Genomic DNA, 17,936 nt, shown 5'->3' on the forward strand with positions numbered 1-17,936 from the left:
CTGTGGCTTTTTGCATTTTATTTGTCCTTAGGAATCCCAAGGAATATCTTCCTTTTTAATAGGATTTGGTTAATAAGTGAAGGGAAGAAGGATTCTTTTCCTGTGTCTATGACCTGTCCCCCTGTGGGGATGTCCGGGGGTGGATAGGTTGATGGACTATCTCTTAATTAGCTATCACTAATTAAAGAAGTCTTGAGACCCTGAAAGGAGGGGCTGAATAATTAGCTTCTAAAAATCTATTTAAGCTCCCTGACCCAACTCAGGTTGTCCCTGGACACCTGAGACCTATTCTCATTTTATCAGTTATGATGGTAGCTTAACCAATAGACCTGATATACTCAATACATATATATTCTAACACCCAAATCCTCTCAAGGTAATTTTAATTGTAGCAAAGGTAAGATCCTTGCCAAGGTGAAGGAGGACACCTGCCAAGAAAATAAGACTTGTAGTTTAGTTTGACTAGAACATGGAGTATGTGGGGAAAACACTGGTAGGAGGAGACAGAAAGCAGAGTTCACAATGGAAGGATGATTCTAAAGGAGAAAGTAGAAAAAAAGAAATAACAAGTGATAAAATCTTTATTTTGGGGGCACTAAACTCATCATATAATTTATGCATAAATGCATTAATCTTAGAGAAACATGATCACAAGGTAAATTTTCTAAAAATACAAAACAAAACAAAAACAAAAAACCCTTTCCAGTCCATGTTTATAAATCCCCTATGTTCAATTCTTCTTGTACTTTGTTGAACTTCAACAATAAAGTGTCATCATACAGGTCAAGCAGACCAAAGTTACTGTAAAGGGAACTAAGTGCACTTGTTAAGCTACTGGTTTCAAAACCGAAAAATTTTACATGTAAAGATCAGAAATATATCATCTAATACAATGCTTGGCCCAACCAAAAAGATATCATTTTTCAGCAATAACCCACTGACAGAACAAGAGAAAAGAGGGTGAAGGTGAGCAACAGGAGCTTTGAGAAGCTTCTTGGGGAAAGCCCCACATGCAGACCTTCTGAATGAATGAATTAGCAGCATTCACAAGAGTACAAACATGTCAGTGCCTTTCCTGCTGTAAAGCTGTAGTCAAGTCTTCCATCAGAATAAATTCCACATTTGTTCTTGGAAATCACTGGGAAGGCAAACTTGAGTTTGAGCATACTTTGTCCATGGCCAGCTTTATTCTGTAAGAGACCGGAATATAAATTACATGTCAGCTCAACTTTCTTCTTCCTCATATCCCATTTTGTTGAGGTGGAAGCCAAACATGGCAGCACAAAATGGCTGTAATAGTATATAAACTTAAGAAACTTGTAGCAAAGAACTATTGACTGAGACCCAAATTCTCACTTAGGCTAGGCCCTGACTTGCTATATGCCCAATGAGTCATTTAGACCTCTCTGCATTTGCTTTTCTTATCTACCAAAAATACTTCTGTCTTGTTGGGTGTTCCATCCGCCTCCATAAATGCTTGCCAGTGCTCTTATCCCATTCTCCACAGCTCAGCAATCTTCAAGAATGGCACTGTTGGTGGGACTGTGAGGTTATCTAACCACATTGGCAAGCAATATGGAACTATGCCCAAAGGGCTGTAAAACTGCCTATCCTCTGACCCAACAATATCACTATTAAGTCAAAAGAGATAAAAGCCAAAGGAAAAGAACCTATATGTATTTATTTTTAGTGTTAAATATTTTATTTTTTTTATTTACATGTAAAAAAAGTTAACATTATATTTTAAAATGTTAAGTTCCAAATTGCCTTCTTCCCTTTCTCTCCCTTTTCTCATTGAAAAGACAAGAAACTTAATATAGGCTATACATGGTACAGTCATGCAAAAAATATTTTATTAGTCATGTGATGAAAGAAAACAAAAAAAAGGAAAGGAAATCTTAGAAAAGTATGAAAAGAATCTATTTGTACAAATATTTATAGCAGCTCTTTTTGGGATGGCAAAGAATTGGAAATCAAGGGAACACCCATCTACTATGAAATGGATGAATAAGCTGTGGCATATGATTACAATGGAATATTACTGTACTATAAGAAAAGATGATGAGTTGGTTAGGTAGCTCAGTGAATCGAAAGTCAGGCCTGGAGACAAGAAGTCCTGGGTTCAAATCTGGCCTCAGATACTTCCTAGTTGCATGATCTTGGGCAAGTCATTTAACCCCCATTGCCTAGCCCTTACCTCTCTCTTCTGCCTTGGAACCAATACTTAATATTGGTTCTAAAACAGAAGGTAAGGGTTTAAAAAAAAAAAAAAAGATATGAGCAGGATAGGTTCAGAAAAACCTGGAAAGACTTACATTAACTGATGCAAAATGAAATGAGCAGAACCAAAAGAATACTGTATATGGTAACAACAGTACCATTTTGATTATGAACTGTAAATGACTTAGCTATTTTCAGTCAATACGATGATCCAAGCCAGTTCCGTAGGACTTATGATAAAAAATGCTATCCACCTCCAGAGAAAGACTGAAGCATACTTTAAAAAAACTTTATTATTCTTGATTTTCCTCCCTAAGTTTTATTTTGCAGCATGGCCAATTAGGAAATGTTAATCAAATTGCTTGCCTTTTCAAGAAAGGGGAAGGGGAAAGGGGAGTTTTGGAATACAAAAATTTTAAAAATTAACATCGAAAAATCTGTTTACATGTAATTGAGGAAAAAATAAAAATAAATGTTTAAAAAGAGTTGCTGTGGCAAAAAGAATGTCATTCTGGCAAGAGATCTCTCTGAACTTAACTAGACTGATTCTTAGAGCACTGGCTTCTTGAAGTACACACAAAAGAAGCTGCTAGAATTTGAGCCCTGCTAGCATAACCTTCCTCAGTATGGCTTGCAGTGAATGATGAAAATATACTGTATTTTTCAAAGAAAATCCATTAAACTTTACTAGTTAACTTTGTTAAATCTTAGCTAGTGACCCAAAGAGAGGCAAAGATTTTTCTCTAGTGAGTAAGTAAGCCACAGTAACGTTATTTCCTTTTGCTCGCAAAGAACTATTAATTCTCCAAATACTATGTATTTACCTGTCGACTGGATAAGCCACTTCACAAAGATTGACAAACACGTATAGCTGTCGGAGAGCATACTCATACTGGAAGAAAGCAGATTTTTTTCTTTTTAAAAAGCAAGATTCAGAATTACTGTAAATATAGAACAGTACTTGACTATGACTCAATCATTTTATTATCTAGCCAACTCTATTCAAAGTGGTTACTATCTGCAGTAGCCTAGTATATCTCCCACCTTCTACTGCTATTACCCAAACAAGGAATGAATTGTGATTGTGACAAGGGAAGAATGACCACAAGGCAAAGATACAAGACTGAATGAAGTTAAGAGTTGGAAAACAGTATAATTCTCCTAGAGTCTACCATAAAGGTACTCAGTAGCATTTTTGATGATTCCAATTTTCAAGGCCTACAAAGCTCTCTTTTCCCCTCCAATAAGTTCTCTTCCTCAAGTTAAAACAAAACAAAAAACCCTTTTAGAAAAACACTCCATATTTTCAATAGCATGACTCTTCCACAATGGTAGTATTCACTGGCCTGACTTGATTTAAGCTTAACACCATGATCCTAATTAGTTTGCTGGGACTCGTTCTATCTTAAACAGCTTACCAACGAGGAGTGCCAGTTAAAACAGTGGGTCCTGAAATAAGTCACAGTGGCTTTGTAGCAATCATGGGAAGCGAGGGTCCACCTCTCAGAGAGCATCTTCTCAGTATGAACACTGGATTCAGTCACTAGTGATACAATTTTCTGCACAGAGTCCTGAATGAGGGTTCTAGCCTGGAAAGAAATTAATTGTCATTTGCAGATGGTCTTTTTTTGTAGAAATGGCCTCACTAAGAGACCCTATTGGCAAATACTAAGTTTCTATCATTCATTTTCCATGATGCCCAGTATGTATCATGTAAAATATGGATTAAATCGATGTTTTTAGAGGAGGATTAAAGAAATCTTCTGAAGGCTTCTGACATATCTGACATATTCATAGAAACTTGTGAAGAACTGCTTTTGTCTCTATACTAAAAAAAGAACAAAGAGATCTTGTTTAAACTCCAGGAATTCTTGGAGCTGGTCGTAAAAATACTCAAAAGGTGATGCCCTAACGGTATAAAGAGTATTAACTTCCTCTCTTTAGACACAAACTATCAAATGAAGTTGTTCAGAAGAGAGAAGTCTAAGAATGGAAAATGTTGGGAATCATCAGGAAATTAAGATTATTTAGCCTAACCATATATCTTTACCAAATAAAACCAAGGCAGAGAGAAGGGAAAAGGCATGTTCAAAGCTATACAGTGAGCTGGTGGTACTAAAATTATGACCTGAATTCAGGCCCATAATCCTCTTCTCTGGGAATCTTTTCCCTGCGTTGTGCCTCTGGTTTGTCGAACAACAAAAGGAAGTACCTTTATAAATAAGTTCTTTGTTATCCAACATAAACAGCAAGATTGAATTTCTATAGGTTTCTATAGATCAATTTACATTTAAAAACTGGGGAGAAGCTATTCTCACTTCTAAACAGGGTAAATGAGGTTGTTACATTTCAAAATGAACAAACTCCAACATACTTAATGATAAAACCATACAAAAAAGCCACAATCACTTTCAAAAAATAATTGTGGGGGCAAGCGGGTGACTGAATGGATAGAGCCAAGCCTGGAGACATGAAGTGCTGGGTATAAATCTGGCCTAGACACTTCCTAGATGAATGACCCTGGACAAGTCACTTCACCAAAATTGACTGGTCCATAGCACACTTCTGCCTTGGAACCAATACACAGGATTGCTTCTAAGAAAGAAGAGTTTGAATAATCAGAATTGGGAAGGCACTTCATTCAGGCTCTTTCCCACCTTATATGCATTACTTATCAGGAGGCTGTTGGTGCATGTGGGTTAGTAAAACATGTCCACTAAAAAAGAATAGCAAGCTTCATCATCCAACATACACACAAGTTCATCTTTTAGGGCTCTTTTCTTAGGGTTACTTCCAGTTAGTACTTGGTGGGCGGGGAGAAGGAACCTCATGCTCCTAAGCAACAATTTACTCTTAGTTTTCTGGGGAGGGCTCAGGACTGCTGCTGTCAGCTTTTGAGATGATATTTCTTCCCCAGTCAGATATGAAATTTAAGTATGACTGGTTAAAGACTCATTGAGCAAGATGAACATGAGGGAAGTAAAGCAATGTCTTCCAGGCAAATGTAATAAGAATCAGTGGGCCAGACAGTTCATACTGCAGGACTGTGGAGAAGCTTCCTGATTCTTTACTGTCCCTGGCCTACTCCTACCAAGTGTTTAAGGTCCGTCTACTCAGTAAAATGAAGGCCCCCACTGTTCTTCTTGCTAAGCTATTCTGATGAAAAATACCAATACCTTCTGTTTCAATACACCCGACGTTCTCCTCAGGATGAAAATGAAGAATGATTCAGGTTCCTAACACTATCAGAGAAGATGAGAGGTCTGTCTGTATCCCAGACAGTATCGAGAAAAGGCACCTGAGAATGATTGGCTTTACATATGCTTACCTTTAGGTGTGCCTGCAACTCATCAGTAATTTCCTTAGCTTTATGTGCATCATTCGTGGCCATCAGTCTCCTTTTCATGATTGTTATGGGTACATCAGGGCTTGGAGTAAGGTCATAGTGTTTCACTGGTGGCAGAGAGATGGGAGAACTGGCTGTTTGTCTCATTCCTTGAAATGCCATCACTTTCATGTGAGAGATTGTCTGCACAACAAGAAAAGAAATCACTTTTGCTTGGTGTAGTAATGTCCAAACACTAGCTCAAACCCAGCCTCTTTTAAAGGCAATTTTCCAATTCCCTCCTCTATTTGCTGGCACAAAACTGGGAAACCATGGCTACAGTCCTCAAAATAAGCAACCATCTCTCAAATGGAGTAAAATACAAACATTGATTTAACTGCCTAAAATATGTTGGTAATTTTAAGCTATAAAAATGGTTACAGACTGAAGTTCCCTTTGCCAACATAGTTTGTTTCAAATAACTAAAATATAAAGAGGAAAGGGAAGAGTTGCTCTTCTTATGAAGAAATGAAAGGGAAGCTACTGGTCCTGAATTCCTTTCCAGGAGTGGGAATGGGCCTGCACATGTAGCCACACTCATCTATCTAGTCCTCAGCCAACAGTGGTAGGAGTTTGGGACATAGCTGCCCAGGTCATGGAGCAGGGTCTCTATCCAAAGGTCAGAGCAAGGCTTGCTGGTTAAATTAATGATCTTAGTGCCAACTATAGTAATGGTTCTAAGTATCAGTAATCAGGCAGAAGAGCATTAAAGGCTAGTTAATTGGGGTTAAGTGACTTGTCTGGTGTGTTACCCAGCTAGGAAGTGGACCTTCTGTCTCCAGACCTGGCCCTCTACCACTGAACAACCTAGCTGCCTCAGTTAAGGTAACTGTTAAATCATATAGTTTATTATAACAGTCTAGAGCCCAACACAGAAGGGACACACTTCCATACTCCATCAAGTACTAGTCACATCCTAGGAAAGGAAGTCAAGTTTATTTTTTTTAACCTTTGCTCTTCAGTCTAGTATCAATTCTAAGACAAAAAGTGGCAAGTGCTAGGCAAATAGGGGTTAAGTGACTTGCCATGGATAATACAACTAAGAAGTGACTGATGTAAAATTTGAACCCAGGTCCTTACCAACTCTATCCACTGGGCTGCCTAGCTGTCCCAAAAGTAAGCTAAATTTAAAAGGGAACTAGAATGACCTCTAATAAATTGCTTTTCAACTCAGGGAAGAGGAAGGGGAGAGATAGGACAGAATTTGGAACTCAAATAAAAAAAAATGAATGTTAAAAACTATTTTTACATGAAACTGGAAAAAAAAAGTTTAAGGGAACTAGAGCCTAATTAAATAAAGTCAGTAGTTCATATTAAGTAAGGAATATTAAAAGGAAAAGGTAAAATAATGGATCCAGCAAGGTTTGCCCTAGGTGCTCTTATGACTGCCCTTCTTTGTACTCATGCCCTTATGCTGCTGAGCTCTGGCTGACTAAGCCTCCCTCCCAATGAACTTAATCCCATTTGTGCCTTTCAAAATTTGTCTTGTCTCATTTCCTCAGGGCCATGCCAGGTCTCATTAATAGGGAGTTTTCATTAAACTTTTTGTGGTGGACAAAGGCAAAATAATGACATGTGTGGCTGTATATGATTTATTGCACTTTACCTTTTGCAAACTGCTGTCCATATAACAACCTCAGAAAGTTTGGCGGTACAAGTACCAAGATTCCCATTTTAGGGATAAAGAATGGAGTCTCAAAGAAACTAAAGAGCATGTTTATATACACACCATCCAAAGAATCAAATTTCAACCCAAGTTACAGTCTGAGGACTGGGATTATTTTATTCCTGGTCACTGGAATTGTGTAGCTTAGACGTGTCACTTGAGTCAGTTTCTCCAGTGTGACACTGGCAGGTGACTCATAGGGGCAAGGTGGGTAAAGGGACTACATTTGCCATTTTACGTATTTCTAGAGCATATAGTCTAGTTGGGAGTTATGACAGATTAAATTATTGTTATTCTTAATAAACAATGTTATTAGGTAGACCCCCAAGAGGCTTTTTATTTCAACTTTTAATTTTTTTTCAATTATATACAGAAACAATTTTTGACAATTATTTTCGGACTTTTTGTGATTCTCTCCCTCTCTTTGTCCCCTAGGAGGTAAACAGTCTGATCTAGGTTATACGAGTGCTGTCATGTGTGATACATCATGCAATACATATTTCCATATTCTCCATGCCATGACAGAAGACATACGGCAAACATGCAATAAAAAACTCATGAAGGAAATAAAGTAAAAGATGACATATTTAATCAAAGAGATCTTTTAAAGCACCCACATGTACAAAAGGGGGCAGCTAGGTAGCAGAATGAATAGAATGCCAGGCCTGGAGTAAGGAGAGATCCTCTTCCTGAGTTCAAATCTAGCTTGAGACACGATCAGCTTGAGCTCAGAATAAGGGCACGAGTACCAAATTTAGTCCCTTTAGCCACCTTACCCCTATGACCCTGGGCAAGGCACTTAACCCTATTTGCCTCATTTTCCTCATCCATAAAATGAGCTGAAGAAGGAAATGGCAAACCACTCCAGAACCTTTGCCAAGAAAACATCAAATGAGGCAACAGAAGAGTCAGACATGACTGAAACAACTGAACAACAGCATGTACAAAAATATGTACAGAGCTTCAGAAACTAAACAAATCATGGCATGTGTATAATAACTGGCTGCATTTCAGAGAAAGCGGAGAAGACTACATACCAATAAAAAGGTTAATAGATTCTGAAGAACAAGTCATGAAACAATGAAAAAGAAAGGCTGAAAAACGCTTACTACAAAAACCAACCACAAGTTGGAGTTGATAATTAAGTGTGTTAGCCACTTCCTAATAAGAGTTGCTTTGCTTTCTTTCCTTGCTCTCTATCTCCATTTGTTCCTTAGAGACACAAAGGGGAAAGGAATCTAGAGGTATATTTGTCCTCCTCATCTGCCAAAAAATGAATGATGCCAATACTACCTTGTTTCCATACTGCATGACATGGCTGGTATTGGTATGTTTTTTCACTAGCTGAAATTGCTTATGCAGAGTCTCTTTAGTCAAATCTTCCTACAATAAAAAGACAAAATTACATTTCTTAACATTTATATCAAATTATGAATATTTTGGCATAAGTAAGTTGGCTACTCAACTCAAGTAAAGAACTTACCACATCTGAATCTTCCATCCAGTTGACACTATACCAGTCTCCTAGATAAGTTAATCTCGCATCATCATAGTAACAAGCATAGGAAGACTCATCGGGATTGGCAGCAGTAGTTGCATAAACTATAAAAAATTAAAACTTATCACTAGAAATGTTTGGAACTTAAGTCCTCCCTTCAATTCCAGTAATAACAAAATACTCAAATTATAACTTCAAAAAAAGGTTGTGGAATTTAATTTACCAGCTACCATTCAGTAGCATACTTTTTGATAGTCACTGAACTAGTCCATATTCAAACATGGAAAAGATAAGTTGTCAGAAGAGATGAATCTTTTAAATTCTCTTACATGAAGTGGTATTTTTCAGAAGTATAGAAGACCTCTAAAGGAGAATCCCAAGCTAGTGTCAAAAAAAGGGAGCCCTATGGGGTATTTTTAGCAGTGATTCCATACTTTTAAATACAGGGATAAAATTTAAGCTAATTTTCAAAACAATACTATTGTTCAAAAAAGGATAAAAACACTATATGGCACAGGTAGACATATTCAATAAATGATGATAGCCCAAAAATGTATGTGACCTTGACCAAATCTTTAACCTCAAGTCTCCATTCCCTCACCTATAAGTTGAGAAAAACAGTTTATACCTATCTCAAAGGGCTAGGGGTGGAGTGACAATGAGTGAATTTTTAATTGACAAAAATATTTCCTCTTGCTCCCATACCCCTCCACTGAAAAAGAAAAATCTTAAAATGGCAATGTATGTAAAGTGCACTCGATGGCTAATATAGGTTTCCATAATAATTACCATTGATATCATCAGCCAGGTTCTTCATCATTGAGCCAGATTCACATGCTTCAATGTAGAACACCATCTGCCAAAAAAAAAAAAAAGAATTCTTACCTAAAGGGAAATCTCAAATGCTAACTAGTGTCCTCCAACTGTAGAGGATATGCATGTCTTCATTAAAAGGAAAATTGCTAAAAGTAGTCATTTAAAGTGATTACATCTAAAATATGGACCACTATTTTGGAATAAATAGTTGGGAGGAGGGATAGAATAGAAGGAGAGAGGACCTGAGGCTTTAATTATAAAAATGAAATGATTAGTAGAAATAACTACATCTGTATATTAATTCTCAGAATGAACATGGACTGCAATCAAGTATTGATAATCAATATATAATCAAGCATTTAAAACCTAAACATAAAAAAGTCAGTTTAAAAAAGAGTCACAATCAAACTATGGTAAATAATTAGAAATTATTCCAAGGTTACTGAAAGCCTCTCAATATTTTGATATTTAAACAATTCTTTTTAAAGTTACTATGGCAACTACGTAACTAGAAGATCAAGGATAATGCATACTGAGAGGACACCCTCCCCATCCTTAAATTTAAAAATTGTTTGGGGGTAGGGAGAGTAGGGAAGGGGAGACTTAAAGTGAAATACTTCTTAGTTTTGAAAATATAAGTATTATTTTCCATAGGCATGGTCTCTAGGGTCCAAACAAGAAATGCTCTAATCAATAATACTACTGAGTAAAGAAAACAAGATTTTCTGGCTGCTTGGCCAGGATCCATTGAATAAGATACATTTGTAGCTTCCAGTTCAAACTACATTATTATATCTTTTTAAAAAATGATCATCTAAATGGGCAAGGGACATGAATAGGAAATTTTCAGATAAAGAAATCAAAACTATCAATAAGCACATGAAAAAAGTATTCTAAATCTCTTAAGAGAAATGCAAATCAAAACAACTCTAAGGTACCACCTCACGCCTAGCAGGTTGGCTAAACTGGAACACTAACACATTGCTGGTGAAGTTGTGAATTGATCCAACCAGTCTGGAAGACAATTTGGAATTATGCCCAAAGGGCTTTAAAAGACTACCTGCCTTTTGATCCAGCCATAGCACTGCTGGGTTTGTACACCAAAAAGATAATAAGGAAAAATACTTGTACAAAAATATTTATAGCTGTGCTCTTTGTGGTGGCAAAAAACTAAAAATGGGGGGGGGGGGTGTCCATTGATTGGGGAATGGCTGAACAAATTGTGGTATCTGTTGGTGATGGAATACTATTGTGCTAAAAGGAATAATAAAGTGGAGGAATTCCATGGAGACTGGAACAACCTCCAGGAACTGATGCAGAGTGAAAGGAGCAGAACCAGGAGAATATTGTACACAGAGACTGATACACTGTGGCACAATCAAATGTAATGGACTTCTCTACTAGAAGTAATGCAATGATTCAGGACAATTCTGAGGGACTTATGAGAAAGATGCTATCCATATCCAGAGAAAGAACTGTGGGAGTAGAAGCACAGAAGAAAAACATGATTAATCACACAGCTTGATGGGGATATGACTGGGGATGTAGACTCTAAATGATCACTGTATTGCAAATATTAAAAATATGGAAATGTATTGATCAATGACACATGTAAGACCCAGTGGAATTGTTTATTAGCTATGGGAAGGGGGGGAGGAAGTTGGGGAGGGAAAGAATATGAATAATGCAAACATGAAAAAATATTCTAAAACAATTAAATAAAAATTTTAGAATGATCATCAACTTGTTTTTAGAATACCTTAATTTCATATGCTTGCCAACTACTTCCTTGCTCATACCAGGGACCATGTCCTAGAAGTACTTTTATCCTCAGAAGGCCCAACTTAACAAAGGACTCTTAGTTCCATTTTCCCTATGTTCCCACAAAAAAACACCAACTACAAAAACATGATCACTGTATCTAAACATACACCCTATGTTCCCACAAAAACACCAACCAGGCTACTTTTCAGACCAAATTGCCACTGTCCCATCAACCCCAACTCCATTAATCTCATTTTCACCATTAAGGACAAGAACTGTCTTTGCCTATGTATTTGTATGCCCAGGTTTATAAGCATTTGGTATTTAGTAAAAGGACTTATATTAAATGCTTTTTCATTCATCCATTCAAATTCTTTGTCTATACTAGAAACCAAGGGTACAAAAAAATACACAATCCCATTTTGTACTTTCCTGCCTTTCAGTGTTTGATCATTAGGTCTCAACCTAAGTTTGGCATATTTAACCTTTACCCATCTCTACATGATGAAATTCTAAGCATCCTTTACAACCCAGCTTAAATACCTCCAAATTCTTCCTGCAAGCCTTCCTCAAAAGCTCTTAACTGGAAGCAACTATGGCCCTGTCTCCGAATTCCTCTCTTAACATTATATTTTACAGCAGGAGCTACACACATATTCTTACTAGATTATAAAGCTCTTAGGAGACAGGTCTTTTGTTATATTTATCTTTATGTCTTACACCATGTATATACCTAGCACATACTAGGAGTTTAATTTGGCTTGACCAACACCAAACTAAACATACCCTGACAATGCAAGCTTCCATGAAAAGTGGTCAACAGGACACAGATTCTAGCTATATATTCATTCTCCTAGAATCCTTTACCATTCACCTCAATACACCTCCCCACAAAAAAATTCAACTAACGATGAATTTACCTTTCGGTACTTTTTATGTTGGAACATGTAATGGATAGTCTTATCCAAATCCTTTGCATGAAGCTGAAAGGCAAATATTATATTATTCAGATCAAAAGTTCAGAACAGAATAAACTTATTTTAATAGCATAAATTATTATTGACATAAGAGCAATGAAAACAATATGATGATGATAAGCCTCAGTCAACAATGCCATTGAAACTTAGAACTAATAACAATGATAATTTCATTTTAAAGATAAGGCTGAAGGTGACGTCACCTGTTCGAGGTCATAGACTAGCCAAAGTGTTTTTCATCTAAATAGTTTTATTTCAACAGTGAAAAAAGAGGAAGGGCAGCAAGGTATACAGAGAGGTTGTGCTGCCTCTCTAGGAGACCTGGGTCTCCTGCCTGCCACTCCATGTCTGTATGACCCTCAATGAGGCCCTTACTCTTTGTAATTCTGTAGAAAACTTTCAGTTGGAAGATCTTCAGTAGTAAAGGGGAATTTCCTCATTAACTGTTCCTTGAACCAATAAATCACAGTCCTTTACCTCCCCAAAAAGAAGAGTGGAGGACAGATCTTTAAAAACTTGACCCCAATCACATTCCTTCCAGGACCATAAGGTACTTCATTCTCTCCTTTCTAGTGGAATAAAATGTTCCACAAGATAAATGAGGAAAGAGAAATAACTATCTAGAAAAGCAGATCTTAGATTGTCTTCAAGCTTGAAATCTGTCCCTCATGTCTTATACAAGCTCATTTGATACCTTGTTTATTCTAATTATAAAGATATTCAGAATTAAAATTACTCATTTAATCTAAATGTCAGTCCACTTCTGTCCTTAATGCAACTTTAAAAGATTCTGGAAAAACTCACATCATCATCAGGAAAAGCCAAGAGTCCAGGTGCTCCATGATCGGTGAAGTAAACAAACACATGATCCTTGGGACCACTGCCAAAAGAAATCAGCCCTTCTTCTCATTGGGTTGTCTAAAACACTATATTATGACATCCTGAAAAACTTCCATTTTAAATTTAGCTTCACATACAGCTAAAAAATGTAGAAAGTTTTCTGAATAAAGCACACTACACAGACCAAAATCAATGATGAAGTCACACCCAGCTCAGTTTCTTCCTCCATACAGGTGCTATTCTGAATGATGTCTTCTAATCCAAAGTTCTGGAATAATGGCTTGGGAATGAAGTACATACTGGGAAAGGTCACAGAATTCCATAGAAGATTCATTCAAGAAACATTTAATAAGTACATTGTACAAAGTACAATTATTCCAGGCACTGGGGATACCAAGATCACCTAAACCAATTCCTTTAAGGGTACAGGAAACAAAGCCCAGAAGAAGCAGAGATGTCACTAGAAGCCTAATGTCCTAACTCCCAGTACACTACTTTTCCCACTACAATTGTAGCATGGAGAGGGAGTGGGGGAAAGATCTTTAAGCTCTGTTCCAATAAGCCATTTCTCCAGCGTTTCTCCCAGGCAGTCAAATATAGTCTGCCAGATCCCAATCAGGTCATCTGACCTTACTATTCATTCTTAGGGATACAGATGTACTATGTGTCAGTTACTGGCAGTTCTTAGGCAATGGATCTACAGGTATTATTATGAATCAGAATAACAGGGTTAACCTTATTTGTGATTAATGAATGTGAAATTAGCTGTGTCTGTATCCCCAGAACTGTAACACACATGTATTACCCCAGCAAGTTTAAAAGGCTTTTAAGAAAAGCTAATGAAGCACTTGATATAAATTATGAGACACCACAGAAGTAACAAACACCAGAGTACAATTGCTGACTCACAATAAGTAAGGTTAGCATTTAAAAGATGCTTTTCCCACAGGGATAGATTTCTGCTCTTTCTACAAGGTATCCCCACTTGATATGCAATCTTTGCCTTGGTGCCATTTGGGCACAAGGAGGGGAGGAAAGAAATCAATCCTCTTTTGGGCATGTTAGGATAGAAATTAAGGTAAATTAATAAAATTTAAAACTAATAAAAAAGTTCTGAACATGTCCCCTTTTTTAGTAAGGCTGGTATTTGCCAATAAAAGAGGTCAAAAGTTCTTTAGTAGCTAAAGATCCCAAGTTGGAGATAGTAAGACCCTTTATGTTGCTTAAAGAGATCATAAGAGCAAAATCTGGAGGAACATAGGTATGTCTTCTGATTGGCTAGACATTTCAATGAAGAGGAGAGCTAAGTGTCATTTCAGCTGCTCCCCATCTTCAATGGGAGATCAGTTCACAGGTGATGGGAACAGTCCACAGGCAATGGATTGAGGTGAATGACTTTTAGGCAAGTTTCTAAATTGCTAGACTAGTTTAAATTGATGAGACTGACTTTTAGGCAAGATTCTCCAGAATGAGGGGTTGGGGAGGAGATAAAGTTACACAGGTAGAAGCATAAATCATAAGAATAGAATCATAATCCCAAGTGACCCAAGGTTACCTGAGTAAACTTGAAGGAATACAGGATTTAGACTTGTACAAGGAAGGAGAATGTTAAATGTATGCTGGTTTGATTAAATCTTAACTAATGGCACTAGCAAAATCATGGCACCAGGGACTTGTTCTGTCATTACCAGATGATTCAATAAGGAAAATGTTTAAATTGCGCCAAGTAAACCCCTTACAGAGATCTATGAGAAAAAAATTAATAAAAACTGCACAGAATGAGAAGGCATGTATGGGTTACAATCTACACATGTGGAGGAAGTACCTATATGAGATACTAAATACAGAGAAAAAGACTATATTATGAACCTATCGGTAACTCACTATGGAAACAGATTACAAAGACAGGGTTTTACAGAATTTTCAGGCCTGTACAGTGTTGAGAAAAAAAAGGAAAGGCAAACCAAACCAGACAACCAAGATATTTTTCTGGCTCTAACTTCTTTAAACTATTTTTGTACCTGTAAACTATTTAAGAATAAACAATAGTAGTGGTTGACATGTATAAAGTGATCCAAATATGCCATCTGCTCTCTCTAAGTATGGCGCAGGCAACAGAAGTAAGGTATGCCCACTGTAAAGATGAGAAGAAAGTAAAAGGTCAGGGATTGGGTAACATGGCCAAGATTGCAGCCCTGAAATACAAGAGCTCAGCCTTCCAGCTGAGCAGCTCTTTTAGTCCAGAATTTAATTTTGTTAATAAATGCTTGTAGATTTCCACAAAACAATCATTACCTCTTCAAAACTTTCCCTGATCCTTTATTCTTTACAGCTTCAGCATCACCTCGTAGGACAGCAAGAAAGTTTTCTGGAGTAACATTCTGGGTAAAAAAGAAGAGATGGCATCATTCAGAGTGGAAGATCAATGTTCTCACTGCCTGTACCACAAGAAGGGCCATGGCCTGAACTACCCCCCTCCCCCCAGGATGAAGGGGCATTTTATCATTCCTGACACTGTGGGGCTAGGGTCCAATGCAATCACATTCTCCCTACTACCTTTCTTCCTTATCTTTGCTTCCAAGATCCACCCTTGTAAATTAGGCTTGGTCCTGCTCTCTTTCTTTTGAGTCTTCTCACTGGAAGATTTCATTACTTTACACATATTCAGTTATCATCTCTAGGCAGATGATACCCGTATCTATAATATTATCTCTCTGGAACACCAATATGCATCACCAATTCCCTATTAGACATCTTGACCTTGACAAGCATCCCAAACTATTTCAAAAGAGACCTCATTCTCTCCCCACCTCCAAATTTGACCCTATGAATTTCCCTATATTATTGCTGAGGAAGTCACCCTCCTAAACTTATAAGCTCAGGGGGGCTCATCCTCAATGCTGCTCTCACCCCCACATCTTCTTTTTATTTCCAAATTTTAAAAATTTTCTATTTAATTACCACCACCAGCAAAAATTTTAAATAAACAAAATGCATTAAAAAATTATGTGCAAAACCACAAACACAAAATTGCCTGCAATTTGTTTAAAAATGCAAATTATACATATGCACTAATATAAACATCTGCTTAGGAGTTCCTTACAGATTAGTTTTACTTTGTTACTTTTGCACTTGATTTTGTGGCTATTTTTAAAAATGTAACAATAATGTATATTATTCTCTTTATCTCTTCATAAATTTCCCTTTTTTCTTTACATTTCCAATATTAATAATCTTTATTAACATAATATAATCCATCACATTCAAATATCACTCTACCTATTCAGCCATCTCTCCCAATCATTTCATTTGTGTTCTGTCCAGTTTTTTGTCATTACAAACTAAGCTTCCATGAATATTTATAAATATATACCTTTTTACCCTCCCAATAATGCCTTTAGCATCTAATCCTAGTAATCCTAACACCATGTTTTCAAAGAATTGTTGAAGAGACAGATATGTCCACTTCTCTTTGCTCACACAGCATCTTATCCCTTGGATTATTAATATCCTCTTTATTAGACGTCTTCCCTCAAGTCTCTTCACTCTCCAAATCCAGCCTCCATACAGTTGCCTAAGTGATTTTCTTAAAATGCAGGTATGACCATATCATTCCCTGGCTCAATAAACCCCTATTGAATGCTAATGATTATAGGAGCAAATATTTCATTTTTATCTCAGCCTTTTAAATGTCCTTTCTTCTCCATTTTATAATGTAATAATTATTAATATCAAAGCATATATATATATATATAATTTTAAACTATTTATGGAGATACTGGGGTGCATGTTCAAAATTTTTATTAATGGGTTATGTGATTTTTAAGTTTGGCATATTGGCTTGGGGGTTCCCTGTCCACTCTCTGCAACTAAAAAATATCCTCATATTTCCAAATAATAATACAGCAGAAAGCTACATTTTCAGAAATAACATGTCAATCTTCATAAGGAACTTGAGACAAATTTGGCCTTAATGATAGGAGCAGTATTTGCCAATATTCCTGCAATATAGATGAGCCTATTTTTTTTTCCCTAAAAGGCAAGGAAGCTACACCTTAGATTTGATTCACCAAGAGTTGATAAGGCCAGAGCCATCCAACTTGCATTTAAAACCTTATTTTACATATTAAATTATTTTTAAAATTTTTGAGCAGGGCCTCTAGAATTTAGCACAGGGCTTTTGTACAATGTAAGCAATTAATAAATGCTTGTTCATTCCCACCTAAAAACAAGGACTCTTTTACATCTGACAATATCCAAATGCTATGAGAATCACCACTGTAATAAGATGAGAAAAGCCATGCTAGATTACTGTGTCTTTTGTTAATTATTTGGTCTGACACAAGTAAAACCCAGTGGAATTGTTGTCAGCTATGGGGGCAGGTGGGGAGGGGGGGGAAACTGGGACATGATTCGTGTAACCATGAAAAATACTCTAAATTAATTAAATATTATTTTTCACTTCAAAAAAAAAAAAGAAAGAAGTTGATTAAGGACTAATAAAGATAACAGAAACAAAAAAAATTATTTGGTCTGAGTGTCTTAATGCATCCGGATCTGAATCCAAACCACCAGATGAGACTGAGTGAGGATTGGCCAAAGAGCATCTACCTCCTGAACAAGCACTGGCTCCCCCAAAAACTATATGGTCAATATGGAGAAATTCAAAAGACATTCTAATCACAAGACATAAGAAAAAGAGAAAACAATTGAGATGCTAGGAGGGGAAAATCAGAAATAGAAACTGTGTTGGACAAATATGTGGGTTTA

The 17,936-nt window shown here is 36.7% G+C and overlaps 1 protein-coding gene across 1 annotated transcript in view; it reads right to left on the bottom strand.

The window, feature by feature from the left end:
- Positions 1–563: 563 nt before the first annotated feature.
- Positions 564–17,936, bottom strand: part of LGMN (legumain) — a 29,842-nt gene continuing 12,469 nt past the window's right edge. Inside the window, exons 5-14 of the mRNA XM_007472561.3 lie at positions 15,462–15,547; positions 13,131–13,206; positions 12,270–12,332; positions 9,559–9,625; positions 8,755–8,873; positions 8,565–8,654; positions 5,549–5,749; positions 3,639–3,809; positions 3,045–3,112; positions 564–1,190 (exon numbers count right to left, since the gene is read on the bottom strand). Of these exons, the coding sequence (XP_007472623.2) occupies positions 1,136–1,190; positions 3,045–3,112; positions 3,639–3,809; positions 5,549–5,749; positions 8,565–8,654; positions 8,755–8,873; positions 9,559–9,625; positions 12,270–12,332; positions 13,131–13,206; positions 15,462–15,547 (996 nt within the window). The 3' untranslated portion in view covers positions 564–1,135. The remainder of the gene's footprint in view (positions 1,191–3,044; positions 3,113–3,638; positions 3,810–5,548; positions 5,750–8,564; positions 8,655–8,754; positions 8,874–9,558; positions 9,626–12,269; positions 12,333–13,130; positions 13,207–15,461; positions 15,548–17,936) is intronic.

The sequence above is a fragment of the Monodelphis domestica genome, chromosome 1 (genome assembly GCF_027887165.1).
Source record: "Monodelphis domestica isolate mMonDom1 chromosome 1, mMonDom1.pri, whole genome shotgun sequence".
Classification (NCBI taxonomy): Eukaryota; Metazoa; Chordata; class Mammalia; order Didelphimorphia; family Didelphidae; genus Monodelphis; species Monodelphis domestica.